This window comes from Aedes aegypti, chromosome 2, assembly GCF_002204515.2.
Source record: "Aedes aegypti strain LVP_AGWG chromosome 2, AaegL5.0 Primary Assembly, whole genome shotgun sequence".
Taxonomy (NCBI): Eukaryota; Metazoa; Arthropoda; class Insecta; order Diptera; family Culicidae; genus Aedes; species Aedes aegypti.
Window position 1 is genome coordinate 415,064,172 of NC_035108.1, and position 18,543 is coordinate 415,082,714.

Consider the following 18,543-nt stretch of genomic DNA (forward strand, 5'->3'; position numbering starts at 1 on the left):
TGCTCGATAGTCTCCCCTACTGAATTGCACTTCCTACAGCGGTCCTCCACGTCTTCGTGCAATATGTAGTGCCGATAGTTCTTCGTCGCAATTACCCGGTCCTGGATGGCTACCATGAAACCTTCTGTTTCTGAGAAGAGGTCACCCCGCACCAGCCACGTGTTTGACGCCACCTTATCGATGTGCTCGAGCTCCAGTTGATGGGGGTGCGTTCCATGCAACTCCTTCTGCTTCCACATTGCGATCATCTCATCGACGGTTTTGATGTCGCAGTTCAGCTGGTAATCCTCCTGCGCCAGATGCAGGGCGCTGAAGCCGTGGTCAGCTTCGCATACAGTGCGGTAAATTTCGTGGCGGTTCTGGCTTTCTACGAAATATGCCCGCAGCTGCTGGATCTGGGAGACACATAGTGCCTGGATATCGGTGACGCCTCTTCCTCCTGCTGCACGTGGCAGGGTGACTCTCTCAATGGACGATTTTGGGTGGCGCATTCGGTGCTTGGTGAACGCCACTCGTACTGCTCGTTCTATCGCCTCCAAGTCAGTCTTGGTCCACTTTACCACCCCGAAACTATACGTCAACAGGGGCACAGCAAACGTGTTGATCGCCTTCACCTTGTTGCCGGCAGATAGAAAGCTCTTCAGAATACAGTTGACACGTGACAAAAACTTTTCCTGCAGCTCTTTCTTGATCATTGTGTGGCGAATACCTCTAAGTTGCAGGAATCCAAGGTATTTATACGTTTCGCCTTCAACCATATTCCGAATCTCCTCCTGCTCGTTGACGCGGAAACAGCTGGCATCCATAACTTGACCCCGACGTAGATGAATTGACCTGCATTTGTCAATACCAAACTCCATCCGGATGTCGTTACTGAATGTCGTAACTAGCTGCAACAGCTGATGCAGCTTCTGCACTGATTCCGCAAATAGCTTCAGGTCGTCCATATAGAAGGTGTGGGTAACTCTTGTGCTCCTTTCCCCACTTTTCAGTTGGTAGCCATAGTTGCATTGGTTGAGTGCTTTGCTGAGGGGGTTCATGGCCAGGCAAAACCACAGCGGACTAAAGGTATCGCCTTGAAAAATCCCCCTCCTGATGCTGAGAGTCCTGGACCGTAACACAGCTGTACCGTCGGTAATGTGTAGGGATGTGCTCCACATCCCCATAGCGTGTTGCATCAGCCTGATGACGTTCCCGTCTACCTTATACAACTGCAGTACCTTGAGAAGGTACGAGTGCGGTACTGAGTCGTATGCCTTTTTGTAGTCGATGTACGCCATACTCAAGTTCCTTTGCTTTTGGGTAGCTTGCCCTACAATGACTGCATCTACGATGACCTGATCTTTGCAGCCTTGCGTGTTTCTGCGACACCCTTTCTGTTCCTCGGTCATCACGTTGTTGGCGTCGCAATGGGCTTGCACCCTCCTCGCTATTACCGACGATAGCACTTTATACAGACTTGAAAGGCACGTTATTGGTCTGTACTTCGCTGGGTCAGCTGTGTGTTGGTCCTTTGGCAGAAGAAATGTGACACCCCTGGTGATGAATTCCGGTAGCTGCGTGGTGTCTCCTAGTACCGTATTGAAGCATTCCGCCATCCGCCCATGGATCGTTGTGAGTTTTTTATACCAAAAATTGTGCACAAAATCAGGTCCTGGTGCAGCCCAATTCCTGGTGTACCGGGTAGCTTCACGTATATCCTGAGCGGTTACCACGACCGCGGTCATGTCTCCAATTCCATCACATTGTCTCTCTTCTTCTGCTAACCACATCCCATCGCCGTTGTGTTCGGTGGGGTTCTCCCATAAATTGGCCCAAAATTGTGTAACGTCGCCAATCTCTGGAAGTCCCTCGCCAAAGTCGACCTTGTCATTTCGGATGCGGTTGTAGAACTCCCTCTCGTTTATGTTGAACATCCGGTTTTGTTCCTTCCGCTTCGAACATTCTCCATAACGTCGCAATCGTTTCGCAAGAGCACTCAACCGCTGTACATGGGTGTCGAGGATCTCAGTAATGTCCACTTCTCTGAGATCTCGGAGCTCTGCGGGCCTAACAATTTCAGCAACATGACGAACCAGCCTCGTTGATCGATTCCCCTGCTTGTACTGTGTTAATCGACCAACCTTTGATCGCAGTGTTGCGATTCGGCTCTCAAGGCGTCGCATCCATACGGGTTTCTGTGCGTTGGGGCGTGTGCCATCTTCTCCTTGCGGGCGCGTTCGCAATCCCAACGTCTTAACTACAGCTATTGCAGCTGAATACACGATAAACTGCAGATCCTCAAGGTTCTCCACGGCTTCCAAGTACTGTGGCAAAATATCCTGATTTAGGATGTTTACTGCACTCGTCAGCCGGTAGGAATACCGCAGCTTTGGTATCCGGTGCCGGGACATGGGGTCTGTCCCACGGAACTGCGTAACTGCTGTGCCCATATGGAGTGCTAGTTCGTCTCGTAATTGCTGTCGTTGCATATCCGCTGTCGGTCCTGGAGCAGTGGGTGCAGGTGAATCACGACTCTCACTCGTGATCGGTGCATCCAGCCCAACAGAACTCCTTCTCGACGTATCGCTCGATGTTGTCCCCTCCTCTCCTATCTCCCTCTGCACTTCCAGCTTGATGTACTCCACTTCTGCAGCGGTGAGCATATTATGAGACATAATTGCACGATGCCGTGTGTACAGCTTGTTTAAGTCAAGCTGGCGCGCAAAGCGAGGAAATCGCTCGTTGAACATCTCCAGCATCCCTGATCTGCCAGACATGTCCGTCTCCATCCTTGTGCAGACATAGTAGCAGCGAATCACATACATATTCATCTCCCTCGTCCACATGATCCGCTGCCGTCGGCCGCCTGCCAACGTGAGTGACTGACGTCTATCAGCCACAGCAACATCGGTAGGTGCAGCATGGCCTTGGTGATTTCTGCTGCTGCCGTTTCTGTTTCGCGTTCGCGGTACGGGCTGTGCCCGTTGACTGGAAGGCCGCTCTTGCACATTATCCTCTTCCAGCCGCTGGCCGCTCGCTCTGTCCCCCGTCCCAGGACCAGCTCCAGTAGGGGCTCCCTCCTCGGGCGATCGCATTCTCCTATTCCTCATTGATCGTGTCTCCATTGCTGGGTTTGCTTTCATTCCCGGAAGCTACGGGTTCTGCATTGGCATTTCCTCCAATTACAGTGCTTAATAGCTTGGTTCAAGCGCCGCTGCTCGCCGAGGGTGGTTTTACATGGACGCCCAGGATATTTTACCTCAAGCTCCCACCTACTCAAGATGGTGGTTTTTCATGGACGCCCAGGAGTTATGTTGCCTGAGCTCCCACCTACTTATTATTATTATTATTATTATTATTATTATTATTATTATTATTATTATTATTATTTGTATATTTCATCCGACTTTTGTGTCTTAATGAATAAAGTCTTAGAACTAGTTAAACATATATCGCAAAAGCCTTTCCTTGAATTTCTTGGTCGTTATATTAAAATCAAACAGATGGAAAACTTCGTTAAAACACTCCATCATTGATCGCAATGGTTTTTGGGAAGCGTAGTCACGTCGTCTGAATGGTAATCGAAGAAACTCGGGACGGCGAATGGCGTAATTTGGGATATTGAAGTTAATCATTTGGAGCAAGTTGGGTGCATCGATCTCCGCGGCTATTAGTTTAGCTACAAGCAGAGCTTTATCCCGTTTTCTTCTTTGCTCCAATGTTTCAAGTCCTATCAGAAGACAGCGACTCTCGTACGGCGGCAGATTTAGTGGGTCACTCCATGGCATGTTCCGTAGCGCACATCTAATGAACCGTCTTTGAATGGATTCTATACGGGAAGCTACAGTGCTGTGGTAAGGATCCCAAACAATTGAAGCGGTTTCAAGGATTGGTCGAACAAGACTTACGTACACCGATTTAAGTGTATACGGGTCTCTAAACTCTTTACTCATTTTGCACACAAACCCTAATTGGCGTCGTGCTTTGTCGATGGTCTCTTCATAGTGATTCCTGAATGAAATTGCGGTATCCAGACTCACGCCAAGGTCTCGAATAGTTTGAGTTCTGTTCAACAGCTCTCCGTCGATAGTATAGTCAAAAGACACGTGATTAAATTTTCGATGGAAGCTAACAACGAAGCACTTGGAGATACTAATCTGCATCTTGTTGGCATGACACCACGCTGCAATCTTGTTAAGCAGATTTTGGAGCTTATGACAGTCTTCAATACTATTTACCAGAATGTAAAGCTTCATATCATCTGCATATACCAGGCAGACATCGTCCCCAAGGTGTATGATAGCGTCGTTCATATACAGCGAAAACAAAAGCGGGCCCAAGTTGCTTCCTTGCGGCACCCCAGAACTACTTGCAAACCATCGTGAGATTGAAGATCCAATTTTCACAGCCAACTTCCTACCGCAGAGGTATGAACGAAGCCATTCAACAAAGCTGGGAGAACATCCTAACTTGCCCAACTTTTCCAGCAATATGTTGTGATTTACCTTGTCAAACGCTGCTTTCAGATCCGTGTAGACGGCATCTACCTGCCGGCCTTGCTCGATATTCCGTAGACAAAACGAAACGAATTCGCTCACATTTGTAGAGACACTTCTTCCTGGATAAAAACCATGTTGGCTCGTAGAGATATAGTGTTTCGTCTGGCAGAACATGTAATCCAACACAATAATCTCAAATAACTTCGAGCATGCACAAAGCGACGTAATACCACGATAACACCGTACATCGTTTTTATTGTCCTTTTTTATGCACTGGGAACATAAACGATGCTTTCCAGCTTGTAGCTAAGGTACAGGTTCTCATTGAAAGATTGAAAAGGTAAACTAGAGGCTCCAGTAGTTGTTGACTGCATTTTTTCAGGATACACGTGGCAATTCCGTCAGGTCCAGGGAGATAAGAAGATTTCAACTTCATCATCGCTTTCTGCATAGTTTCATTTGAAATTTCGAATGTAGCTACTTCTACACATACAGCAGGCGTCAATTCGATAGCAGCATCAGTACTTCCAGAATTCAAATCAAACACGGAACTAAAAAAAGAAGCGAACAGTTCACATTTGCCCAACGAGATGTGGGCACATTGTTGATCCAGATACATTGACGAAGGTAATCCAGTCTCTTTGCGTTTGGATTATACGAAGTTCCAGAAACATTTCGGATTTTGTTTTAAATTCTGCAATTCAAACTGCGGTATTGACGGCTCGCTAACTGAAATGCCAACTTGTTTGCTGCAGTGCGATTTTTGCGATATAATCGTTTAGCTGTGTTGCAACGCCTTTTCCATCGTTCCATCGACGCAGCTCAGCGTTCGACCAAGCTGGCTTTTTCGGAGTACGCCGATGTGGAACGAAAACAGCAAAAGCGCTCTGAAGGATATCCGTGAATTTTTCAACAGCTTCATTTATAGTCGGACATTCGATAACAACCGTCCAGTCCACTTGCGTCAAGTGTTGCATCAACCCAGTGAAATCGGTTTTACGGAAATTTGACGCATTGATGTCAAACTCGTCCACTAGTGTATTCTGCGAGGGTTCATAGTTTTCGATGGTGCATGAAAAAGGCTTGTGACAAATGTCAATCGGTACCAGGGGATCGTCAACTTCTTCAATGGTCAAACCGTTAAACAATTCTTCACTAACGAACAACAAATCCAACGTGTTGCCGTAGCAGTTTTTTATGTAGTTCAGTTGCCACATATTGTTTGAGCTCATTCCGTCTAGCAATGCCTCATTGCACTGCGTCAGAGAGGATGAAGTGACATCCACAAAGCATGTGTGATTTTTTTTTTTTAATTTCTTTATTAGTATCATTCCAAACATTACATTCATTTCTTATATCTAGGTGTTCTGTGTTATTAGACAACACTATCATCCTAATTTGGTAAAACAAATTTAAGATTTAATTAACATTTTGTTAACAACATATTACATTTCAGTTGCCGTAGCAGTTCAGTTTTTTTACAGGTGAGTTGATTTCACCTGCTTATAAGAGAAAAAAAAAACGTTTTTAATATGCTTAACCTAACTTAACCTAAACATATAACACATTAATCGTGGCAATAGAAGATTGTAACGATTTTTGCCTGAAATAATTTATTATTTTATTTGACATTTGTTCCAATGTTTCAACATTGGATATTCTATGTAACTCATTGGTACTATACCAGGGAGGAAGTCTCAGAATCATTTTCAAAATATTATTTTGAATTCTCTGCAGAGCTTTCTTCCTGGTATTACAACAGCTAGTCCATATTGGTACAGCATACAACATGGCTGGCCTGAAAATTTGTTTGAATATCAAAAGCTTGTTCTTAAGACAAAGTTTTGATTTTCTATTAATAAGGGGATAGAGACATTTTACATATTTGTTACATTTGGCTTGAATGCCCTCAATGTGATTTTTGAAAGTTAAATTCTTATCTAGCATGAGCCCTAGATACTTAACTTCATCCGACCAATTTATTGGAACCCCTCTCATCGTGACAACATGTCTACTTGAAGGTTTCAAATAAAGAGCTTTTGGTTTATGTGGGAATATTATTAGTTGAGTTTTGGAAGCATTAGGAGAAATCTTCCATTTTTGCAAGTATGAAGAAAAAATATCCAAACTTTTTTGCAATCGACTACAGATGACACGCAGGCTTCGTCCTTTGGCGGAGAGGCCTGTGTCATCCGCAAATAAAGATTTTTGACATCCCTGAGGTAACTCAGGTAAGTCAGATGTGAAAATATTGTATAATATTGGTCCCAAAATGCTGCCTTGAGGAACACCAGCTCTTACAGGAAGTCTTTCAGATCTGGAGTTCTGATAATTAACCTGAAGTGTACGATTTGACAGATAACTTTGAATTATTCTAACAATGTATGTTGGAAAATTAAAGTTTTTTAATTTTACAATCAAACCTTCATGCCAAACACTGTCGAATGCTTTTTCTATGTCTAGAAGAGCAAGACCAGTAGAATAGCCTTCAGATTTGTTGGAACGGATCAAATTTGTTACACGTAAAAGTTGATGAGTGGTCGAATGTCCATGGCGGAATCCGAACTGTTCATTGGCAAAAATTGAATTTTCGTTGATGTGGGCCATCATTCTGTTCAAAATAACCTTTTCAAAAAGTTTACTGATTGAGGAAAGCAAACTGATTGGACGATAGCTAGAAGCTTCTGCAGGATTTTTGTCTGGTTTTAAAATTGGAACAACCTTAGCATTTTTCCATTTGTCAGGAAAATATGCTAATTGAAAACATTTGTTAAATATATCAACTAAAAATGATAAGCTACTTTCTGGAAGTTTCTTGATGAGGATGTAGAAAATTCCATCATCGCCAGGAGCTTTCATGTTTTTGATTTTTTTTAATAATAGTTCGCACTTCTTCCAAATCAGTCTCCCAGGCATTTTCGAAAACGTTCTCTTGATTGAGAATATTTTCGAACTCCTGAGTAACTTCATTTTCAATTGGACTAGTAAGTCCTAAATTAAAATTGTGCGCACTTTCAAACTGCATAGCTAGTTTTTGAGCTTTTTCGCAATTGGTTAGTAATAATTTGTTTTCCTCTTTCAATGCCGGTATTGGCTTCTGAGGTTTTTTCAAGATTTTAGATAATTTCCAAAAGGGCTTAGAGCCAGGGTCCAATTGAGAAATTTTATTTTCAAAATTTTTGTTTCTTAATTGAGCAAAACGTTTCTTGATTTCTTTCTGCAAATCCTGCCATATAATTTTCATAGCAGGATCGCGAGTGCGTTGAAATTGCCTTCTCCTCACGTTTTTAAGACGGATCAAGAGTTTAAGATCATCGTCTATAATCACGGATTCAAATTTTACTTCACATTTTGGAATTGCAATGCTCCGGGCTTCAACAATGGAATTTGTTAAAGTTTCAAGAGCATTGTCAATATCAAGTTTAGTTTCTAAAGAAATGTTAACATCAAGATTAGAGTCAACATACGTTTCATATATATTCCAGTCGGCTCGTTAATAATTGAAAGTGGAGCTGATAGGATTGAAAATCGCTTCTTGGGATATTTGAAATGTAACAGGGACATGATCAGAATCAAAATCAGCATGAGTAATCAGTTGGCTACAAAGATGACTAGAGTCGGTTAAGACCAAATCAATCGTAGATGGATTTCTAGAAGAGGAAAAACATGTGGGGCTATCAGGGTATTGAATTGAGAAATATGCTGAAGAGCACTATTCAAATAAAATTCTGCCGTTGGAATTACTTTGAGAATTATTCCATGACCGATGTTTGGCATTAAAGTCACCAATGACAAAAAATTTTGACTTATTGCGAGTCAATTTACGCAAGTCAGTTTGGAGCAGGCTTCCGAATTCTCACTCACTCTCACGATAATGGATTTATCCCTTACAGCAATTTTCAGCGATTAACTGCCTTGCGATTTTATCCGTCCACAAAACAAAGCGAAAATAGATAATTGCACATTTCCGCAGCTGTGAGAAGTTTATTTTCTCTTTCTCCGATCCATGGAGAACTTTTCCTGTATGCATCGTCACAAGCAGCAGTTGCTTTTATGCACCAAATTAACCACTCCTTTCGTCAAGTTGGCATGGTAGTATGGTTAGCGTGCCCGCATCGCGGTTGTTTTTAGCAATGTTCTAGGTTTGAATCCCGTCGCCGGCACTAGTTTTTGTTTATCCACATAGTGATAATTCTCGGGAGCAGTTGGTGAGCGAAAATATGATGAAGTGAAAAATATATTATCCCCGGAGTGGAGTGATTTTCGGTTATCCACCATCGTAGCTCCAGGGAAAATTATTGTGAGCGATAAAAGATGTTCACGTGAGGAAGCGAAAAAAGCATTCTCCTTACGTGCGAAAAATCGTAGATTTCGCATCATTGATACGAAAATTCAGAACCCTGGTTTGGAGCAAATTAACTTGCTGTCCAGAGCATTAAAAAGGCAAATAGGCAGCTATGAAAGTATATTTACCAAACTGTGTTTCAACAGAAACACCTAAAGTTTCAAAAACTTTAGTTTCAAATGATGAGACAGTTGATGTTTTATACGCCTATGAATGATGATTGCAACTCCCCCACATGCACCATCAAGTCGATCATTACGATAAACAAAAAAGTTAGGATCTCTTTTGAGTTTAGATCCAGGTTTTAAATACGTTTCGGTAATAACTGCTATATGCACGTTATTAACCGTAAGAAAATTAAACAGCTCGTCCTCTTTACCATTCAGAGAACGAGCATTCCAATTTAAAATATTTAAATTATTATTTGGATCCATTAGAAAAACGTAATCCAATAACAATTTGATTTGTAAATTTTACACCTACTTGGATTGCTTCAGTCATAGTGGTGGCTTTGAACATTGCATCAATCATTAGATTCAATTGTTCAGTTAGAAAATTAAAATCAGAGGCAGACATGTCATGTGATTTCCCATTAGAATTTCCGGTAGACGAAGAAGCGGAGTTACCTGTGGCGGTAGTGTTTTTTCCATTTGATTTAAAACAAGTAGAATGGGTACCCATGGATCGAACAGGGGAGGAGTTCGAATTTCCTGCTACGATATCGGCAAAGGATTTACCGTGGGTAGATACATTCGAAATTGAATCCGTCGGGTAAAATTAGTTTGTGAATGAGCATGATTATGATCTTCCTGATGGGTATGATTCATGATCAAGCGATCGTTAACTGAAAAATGAGCATTGTTCGATACTCTACCAGGCAAATTCCGGAAACGACCGTTATCGTAACGGATATTATCTTTCATCTGCTTGGCACGAGCCTCAATGACCCTTTTGCGTGAAGGACAATTCCAAAAATTGGACTTATGGTTAGCCCCGCAATTACAGCATATGAATTTTGTGGTATCTTCCTTAACTGGACAGACGTCCTTAGCGTGAGAAGAACCTCCGCAAATCATGCATTTAACATCCATGCGACAATTTTTTGTACCATGACCCCACTTTTGGCACCGACGGCACTGAGTGGGGTTCTGGTAATTTCCTCCAGGTTTCTGGAAATGTTCCCATGTCACACGGACATCAAACAAAAGTTTTGCTTTTTCTTAAGCTTTGATATTATTTAGTTCTTTTTTGTTAAAGTGAACTAAATAAAATTCTTGAGAATGCCCTTTCCGACCAATGCCAGATTGGGTTCTCTTTTTCATAATGATTACTTGGACTGGGGAAAATCCAAGTAAATCATTTATTCCATTTTTGATCTCTTCAGGTGACTTATAGTCACTTGAGAGACCTTTCAAGACAACTTTGAACAAACGTTCAGTTTTGTCGTCATAAGTAAAAAAATTGTGCTTCTTCTCTTCAAGATGTTTGAGAAGAAGTTCACGATCTTTGAGAGTTTCCGGCAAAACGCGACAGTCTCCTTTCTTTGCGATTTGGAAGGAAACCTTGATTCCCCTAATGGAGATCCCGCAAATTCGGAACAACTGACCACGATAGGCAGCACTCTTTGCTTCCTCACTTGAATCAAAGAGCCTGGGCTAGAGGCTGCTTCGATTTGGTGTTCGGAAAATTTGTCTAGAGCATCGAACTGATTGCTCATTTCGATACAATTATTCATTTCACCCTTGGAAGAAAGTTCGCATTCCGGGGAAACGTCCTTTCTTCCATTCTTGCTACGTGTAGTGACAGTTTTAAAACCCACTTTTTTGGAAGGAAGTAGTGAATTCAGAGATTCACCCTTCCTTTTGTTTGTTGTTGATACCATGTTTAATTAATAAACGAAAGAAGACGTGACCTTCGAGAGGTTTTTTCCCAAGACGGTGTCCAAGAAGGATTACCACCGCTAGCTTTCGCCAACGGGTCCAACGAAAAATCGAAGGCACGGGTCCAAACAAGGATCGTAAAGGGATCAATAGTAGAAAAAATAGTACTGGAAAGTACTGTTTTAGTAGCACTGAAAAGTACCGTTTTTAATTTTAGCACTGAAAAGTACTGTTTTTGTAGCACTGAAAAGTACTGTTTTATTGCTTTAGGTAGTTTTTAAGAAAACTTCCAAGAGCAGAGAGAATTCGTGTACGCACAGCACGAAGGTACGATGCGCACTGAAGCATGTGTGATTTCTGTTTCTCAACCAACGAAGACCAGGTCGATTGTAATCACCAAATACAGCAACTGCATCATGTTTAGGGATAACGGATTCCATGCTTGAAATATGGCGATTCGTCAATTGCACATCCGACGCTTTATCCGGAGGAATATATGCTGCTCCAATAGCAAGACTACTTCTCTTCATTCTCAGATACACCCAAACGTGCTCAAGTCCTTCGTCGTTAATCGGGATCAAGTTGGACGGGATTGTGCGTTTCACTGCGATAAGGGTACCGCCGGAACGTTTCTTGGTGCTTGCTTCAGGATTTTATCCAGGGATTCCTTCTGAGATGCTTCCAGGTATTGTTTAATCAATTACCCCAAATAATTTTTCTTTGATTTTTTCAGCAATTTCAGAGTTTTCCTCCAGATTCCTCCAGGAATTCCTCCAGAGATTGACCCGGCAATTTATTGAGATTGACCCGGGACTTATCGAGGAGCTTTCTAATGGAAATAGGTATCAAATTAGGAAACTTTAATAATATAGTGAATTGGCATCAATCGTCAAGCCATTATTTATTTTTAGTACCTGACAAATAAGAACTTTTGACCGCGAACGCAATTTCTGGACCAATTCAAACATGGATTCCAGGGGCCATCCCCAGAATTTCCTTCAAAATTAGTTCAAGTATTCTTTCCGATATATCTACAGTGTTTGATTGTACATTAAACCCCTAAGTACGACCCTGTGCCTAAGTGGATGTCGTCAGCTTCAGCAGCTCCAAAGATCAGAAAAATCCATCCATTCTACTGGCTACCTACAATCAGCGATCAGGTCTCCATACGGCAGCTACGATATCGAGTGAGCCTAGCCGAATCACCGTACCAATACACGCTAAACTTCATCCGCTCAGAAATGAGTGCCGAGTACACAAAATCAGCCTCTCTTCATGCAGCACAGATTCTGTGCAAAGGGGGCTGTACACAGTTTTGTGCAAACGGTGGTAAACAAACCGAATGAGTGAAAAGCGCACAGAGGAGGAACGTTTGGAATGCAGAATACGCTTCCATTTTTGTTTTTGCTTCTGAAAACATTGGAAATACATTCAAATTTTAAAGTTTTCAGAGATTTTTTCATTCGAATAGCCGAAGCGGAAGCAAATGGGGAAAAAACTTCCGCATTTGCGACCATCTTCAGCCTTTTCGCCTGATCGAACGATCGAATCCTGATCGGTAACGATCGAAAATTCTTCTTCGAAGAATTCCTGGAGGAATCTATGACGAAATCCTTGGGGAACTCCTGTGGAAATCGCTGTTGGTATTATGATAGAGATTATCTCGTAGGAATTTCTGGTACAATCCCTGTAGGAATGTTCGAAGGAATTCCTGGAGAGATCTCTGAAAGAGTCTCTGGAGAAATGTCTGGTGGAAACATTGTAGTTATTTTGGGAGGAACGCTTGATGGAATCTCTGTAGGTTTTCGAATTCCTGTAGCTATATGAACTGATCTCAAAACATAAATAATGACTTGTCGAATGATGTCGGACTGAAACGGTTATGGGTATTCCGATATAATAATATTATATTTGTGCGGCCAAGATATCCGTAGCGAAAAACACGCAACTTTGCAGCAAGACTAAGCTGAGAGACATGGGTTCAGATGGAGATCTAAAAAGTTGCAAACGTATTTTCCAATAGTGTATAAGAAACACCTTAAAAATATTTGAATAATTGCTATAATAACTATTGGAGGAACTCCTGGTATAATCTAGATAATTTTTTTTTTCGAGAAATCTTGACAAATCAATTCCATATTTCTTGAACTAGTTAATAATTTTTTAACTGGTAGTTCTGATAGTTTTTGAAAAATTCAAACGAAACATCATACTGCGTAGCAAACCGGTTGATCTTGATTGTATTTTCGTCTGGCTGTGAGAAATGCGACGGAACCTCCATGCAATCTTCTGACTACATCCTAATCTTTATTAAGGGATTTGGCCCATTGTACGGCTCATAGTTTTCTGGGTATCTACAAGCCTTCATGGCCACGATTATGCGTAATTTCCTGAAAAAAAAAAACAATTTGTCCCAAATGATATTTGTCCAGTTTAAAATGAAAAAAGTATGAGTAACTTATCCATGCAGCAGAAGCATACCGTTTTAACCGTATAAAGAAACAAATACCTACCTTTTCATCGCGCAGCTCTTCGAAACGATCCTAAGTGGAATCGTAGGAACAAGATGCGTGAACATTAAACCAATCTTTACGACCCACTCGGAGCCATTCTTCGTTCTTATGAGGCGAGATTTGAGGTGATCCCCGGTGCGGGTGTCACACACGGTGCACGCTGTCAAAGTGCGGTTCTAAAGGTTCTAGGTGGCTTGTGGCGCAAATGGTTTGTTTTGGTCCCCTCTCTGCACTCTGTCTGTATACGTCTGTTCTGTTGACTTGTCTGGCACGATCGTCTCGCACAGCATTCGCTGCATGGGGAGTTTAACGTGATTTAGCGTTTGCGGTTTAGCAGCCTTCCGATGCCAGCTGGCTAGAGCTGTCGCGTGCGGTACCGCCTCTCTTGGATGGCGCTTTTTCGGGTTTAGGATTACCATCGATGCTGTGAATAGCAATGCTATGAACTAGAGGGAACTGGTGGTCCATCATCAATGTTGGTGTCGTGGAAGGTAGAACGGAAGCTAATCTTTGGAAGCTGGCGCCAAGTCGTATGTGGGCTATACGTTTGACACTGTCTGAGCATGAAACAATGGTATCGATTTCATATCGGAATCGTATCGTGTTGGATAATTTATAATCGCTCCTCAATGCGTTAGTTTATAGTGAAGATAAACGATGCATTGAGTTGTGAGCTGTATTACTATGAGTGATCATCTATTAAAACATCTATCAATTACACCTGGGGTTTTCATACTTTTTGGCCCGCAGAGCATTTTTTTAAATTAAATTGTTACGTGAAGCACCTTTTTCTTATGGTGACTCCGTTTGAAATTCAGAATCTTCTGACACGCATGAACGATTTCAAAATGACAACTTAAATCAGGAAGCAAGTAAATGATAAGCCGAATTAGATACCATACCATTTAAATCTACTAGAATTTATATCCTTTGACATACACGCGTATTTCGACCTCAACTGTAAGGCCGTCTTCAGTGTCGTGTACTAGAAAGGAAGTAAGTTTTTTGTAAGTTACACTCCCGTGAAAGAGTTTGAAGTCATCATACTTCGTAGGTAACAAAACCATATTTTTAGTTATGCTTTTGAATTTTTTCTTTAAGTTGTGATTTTTTTTTTCAAATGTTACGAGCTTGAACTACATATTTGGTACAGTTCCCATATTATTGTTCGAGGCATATAATTTGGTTGGTTTTTAGGAATTTCTGACAAAATTATACATCGGCAATCGCTGTTCATTTGATTCATTTTATTTTATTTTCTATTTTGTTTATAAACAATGTAATAATATTATATTCCAGGAAAAAACAAATGACGCTACTATACCAACAAACAGTCCCGAATGTTTTTCTACCAATTTTGTGAATTTTTGGTGAAAACTGGCTCTAAACTATACATCTTATTTGATATTAGAGTGGTTTGAAATTTCGGCGGCCGAAAACATGTGGCAGCATCTAATAAATGGTCAGATTGCGAGACAATATTTTTTTCATCCAAGATTGAATCTAATTACATAGATTTTGTTTGAAAAAATCTGCTTCTTTCATCATAAGCATCGTTTTGAACTGCGTCTTTGTTTTTTCATCGATGAGCAAGCAAGCCAGATAGTCAATCGAACTGATCTCCGCTCCAAACTCTGTCTCGCATTCCTTAGTCACCTCGTCCAGTTCTGTCTTGATGTTGAATCCATATGGAACCATATCTTGTGCCACTTTTGATGTGTCCAACTTTTTACCACCATCTTTTGCCCATCCAGATGATTCGAAAGCACAATTCATGTATTCCTTTACTTTGGGCATGTTTCCGTCGACTTGCAGATTTCTAATTTTGCACTGGAGAGGTTTGTCGTCACTCAGTTGCTTGTCGGCGCAATTTTTGAAATGTGATACCGCATTACACTGTTGGAAAATTGTTTGGTTAGTTATGATTAGGGATCAATATTATGGAATGCAATACGTACCATGCAGAATACCAGCGAAAAGTATGCAATCAAAAAGAAAACATTTTGCTTCATCTTTCCTTCTCGGTATGCTAGATCAAACTAACGACATTTCACTAGGTGTGATGCTTATCTATCAAACGTCAACTTAGTTGTTCAGGAAATATTCACCTGAATAAATAGCACATTTCCAATTGACAACTGAGGGCACACAATGACAATGTAAAGATCTTGTGACTTCATGCGGCTGTAACTCTGAGTCCTAAGAAGATTACTTAAAAACATCACTTTATTATTTATATTTATTAAAAAGTTTTCTCCTAGTACTTGATAATAAATCTTGGAACTGTTTAGTGGAATGCCTACACAGCAAAAAAAATCTTAAATTTACGTGACCCCTAAACTTTTATGATAGTCATGTAAAACGAGTTATAACTGAATATTCAACGATAATTAATGTAAACTGTATCATTGCATTCGAAAATGCTTGCAATCTTGAGTGAAACTGAAACATTTTATGATCTTCTATCCAACATTCGCCAATATTGCATGGTTTCTTGCATCTAGAAAGTGAAATTGCAAACAAGAATACTGGGTTTACATGATTCTACGCTGAATATTCTGTCATATATAATGCACATGGATGAATCGATGGCCTGTCATTAGATGTGCATTATTTATGATTGAATTTTCAGCGTGAATATCATGTAAACCGAGCCGTTTTGCATGCAACATTCTTTAAGAAAGGACGTTTCGTGTTCAATATTAAGGATTTTGCTAGCAATGTTGGATATAATAGATGTGTTTGTAGGTTTTACCATTGCATAATACATGAGAAATGGCTTTGCATAATTGAAGCTAAAATTACGTTACGTTTAAATCTAAGATTTTTTTTGGTGTGTTTAAGAGATCCAGACAATCTTCAGCGCAGAGAATTTAACTAACAACAATATATTAAGATGGCTCATGAATTAACTCACTAACTGGTTTTTAACTGGTTGGTAAATGACTGGGCATGCTGTACCATTGGTACCTCGCGTACCTGTAGGGATGAAATAGACCCCTTTGTGTGGTCCTTACCCGACTAGAGGCATATAACAAAAAAATAATAAAAGTTTATCAGAATATGATGTACATATCTTATTGTGATGTAATTTTGTTAGACACAGCTACCCATAGAAAAATAAGAAAATAAATATAACATAATATGTTATATTTATTTTAAACATGTTTCTATTTGTTTATTTTTAACAATTAAAACAAATACATAGCAGTGCATTATTTATTTATAAAATAAGTTATGACATTTGAAAATTTACCTTTTCTCAGGACTTACGATTGTTCGATTTAAAGTTTTTTCATCCATTTAATTTCATTCCTGTTGGGTTTTTCATTTACAAAGCCAGATATATTTTAATGTATGTCTTCAATTATCATTCTTTATTGTTTCAATGTTTACATAAAACATGTATCTATCTTTGATTATCATATCATGTAACCTTTTGTTAAATGTTAACTTACTGTCGATAGAAATGAGTGGAGAATGGATTTGTAAAACCTTCCAAGCGTTAACAGTATGTTATGATCATCATTTAATTATGAACTAATTGCAAGTGATTAATAATTCACTTGTTGCTACACAATCCCAATTCCAACACGCTTGATTTAGAGCAAAACATATTTTTTTCGGTCTATTGCTCGAAATATCATGTTTCATTACAATTTTCATACAATTGATCAAAAATTCGTAAGTAAATGAGCTGCTCCGTGTATAACACAGTATTAAAACTTCGATACATTGTATCAAAAATTATAACTGAATTTGATATGTTTTTTTGATAGATTTTAAACTCATTTTGTTATATTTATTATACAATTAATATAACTTTTTGTTATAATTTTAGTTTTTTCAACAACATCCTGCATCATAATTGTAACAACCTATGATAGATGAAATCTTGATATCATAATAACATATGATGATATAATTTTGTTATGTACCCATAGCCGGGTAGCCTCTTGCCCAGCAACTCCTTTCCCTACCTCCTCGCGGTACTGGCCAGGGTACAAGTAACCTTAGAAAAGATCTGGTAACCAACCTCGGTGGGAACTTTGGTCGTATACTGACAGGGAAGGGGGGGTTTGCTTTAGCTTCTGCTTCAGCAAACCTGAAGCGTCTGTTCTCCATGTCAGGGGCGGCTGATCGTCATCCGAGTGCCAGAGAAGGACTCTAAGCTTAACTGTGCACTATGGCCCTCCGAACATTTAGGGAGAATGGTCCTCCGGAAATCTAGGGGGTTGGTGTCAGGCCCTGCAAGCCAGCCGTAATAAAAAAAAAAACAAGCAACGAATAATCAACGAGAGAATACGAACCGGCAAAATCGGCAAAGACCACAGCGACGTAAAGGGACTAGCGATTCGAAGCTCGGCACGTGGAACTGTAAATCTTTCAACTTCATCGGAAGCTCACGCATACTCGTCGTCGTGCTGAAGGACCGCGGATTCGGCATCGTAGCGCTGCAGGAAGTGTGTTGGAAGAGATCAATGGTGCGAACGTTTAGAGGTAACCATACCATCTACCAGAGCTGTCACACGAGCTGGGAACAGTTTTTATAGTGATGGGTGATATGCAAAGGTGCGAGATCAGGTGGTGGCCGATCAATGAGAGAATGTGCAAGTTGAAGATCAAAGGCCGGTTCTTCAACTCCAGCATAATAAACGTGCACAGCCCTCACTCCGGAAGCACTGATGGTGATAAAGACGCTTTTTACGCGCAGCTTGAATGCGAGTACGACATCTGCCCAAACCATGACATCAAAATCATCATAGGAGATCTACACGCTCAGGTTGGTCAAGAGGAGGAGTTCAAACCGACTATTGGAAAGTTCAGCGCCCACCGGCTGACGAACGAAAACGGGTTACGACTAATTGATTTCGCCGCCTCCAAGAATATGGCCATTCGTAGCACCTACTTCCAGCACAGCCTTCAATACCGATACACCTGGAGATCACCACAACAGATAGAATCACAAATCGACCACGTTCTGATTGATGGACGGCACTTCTTCGACATTATCGACGTCAGGACCTATCGTGGCGCTAACATCGACTCTGACCACTATCTGGTGATGGTCAAACTGCGCCCAAAACTCTCCGTTGTTAACAACGTAGGGTACCGACGGCCGCCCCGGTACGGCCTTGAGCGGCTCAAGCAACTGGATGTCGCAGCAGCACCTCGAGGCTGCATTACCGGAAGATGGTGAGCTGGATGAAGCCCCTCTTGAGGACTACTGGAGAACAGTGAAGGCAGCCATCAACACTGCAGCTGAGAGCAACGTCGGGTACGTGGGACGGAGTCAACTGAACGATTGGTTCGACGAGGAGTAC

At 41.0% G+C, this 18,543-nt stretch overlaps 1 protein-coding gene across 1 annotated transcript; it reads right to left on the minus strand.

Annotated features, from left to right (window-relative positions):
* Positions 1–14,445: 14,445 nt before the first annotated feature.
* LOC110677017 lies at positions 14,446–15,292 on the minus strand. The gene is made up of 2 exons (XM_021847400.1): positions 15,178–15,292; positions 14,446–15,115 (listed from the first exon to the last, which is right to left on the minus strand). The coding sequence occupies exons 1-2, from the start codon at positions 15,229–15,231 to the stop codon at positions 14,723–14,725; spliced, it is 447 nt and encodes a 148-aa protein (XP_021703092.1). The 5' UTR covers positions 15,232–15,292; the 3' UTR covers positions 14,446–14,722.
* Between the last annotated feature and the right edge of the window lie 3,251 nt (positions 15,293–18,543).

What these genes read in the sequence shown, in the direction of transcription:
- LOC110677017 (XM_021847400.1), bottom strand. Translation starts at nt 15,231, where the DNA reads ATGAAGCAAAATGTTTTCTTTTTGATTGCATACTTTTCGCTGGTATTC. An exon ending in TTTCGCTGGTATTCTGCATG is followed by an intron (nt 15,116 to 15,177) that starts GTACGTATTGCA and finishes ATTTTCCAACAG; the next exon opens with TGTAATGCGGTATCACATTT.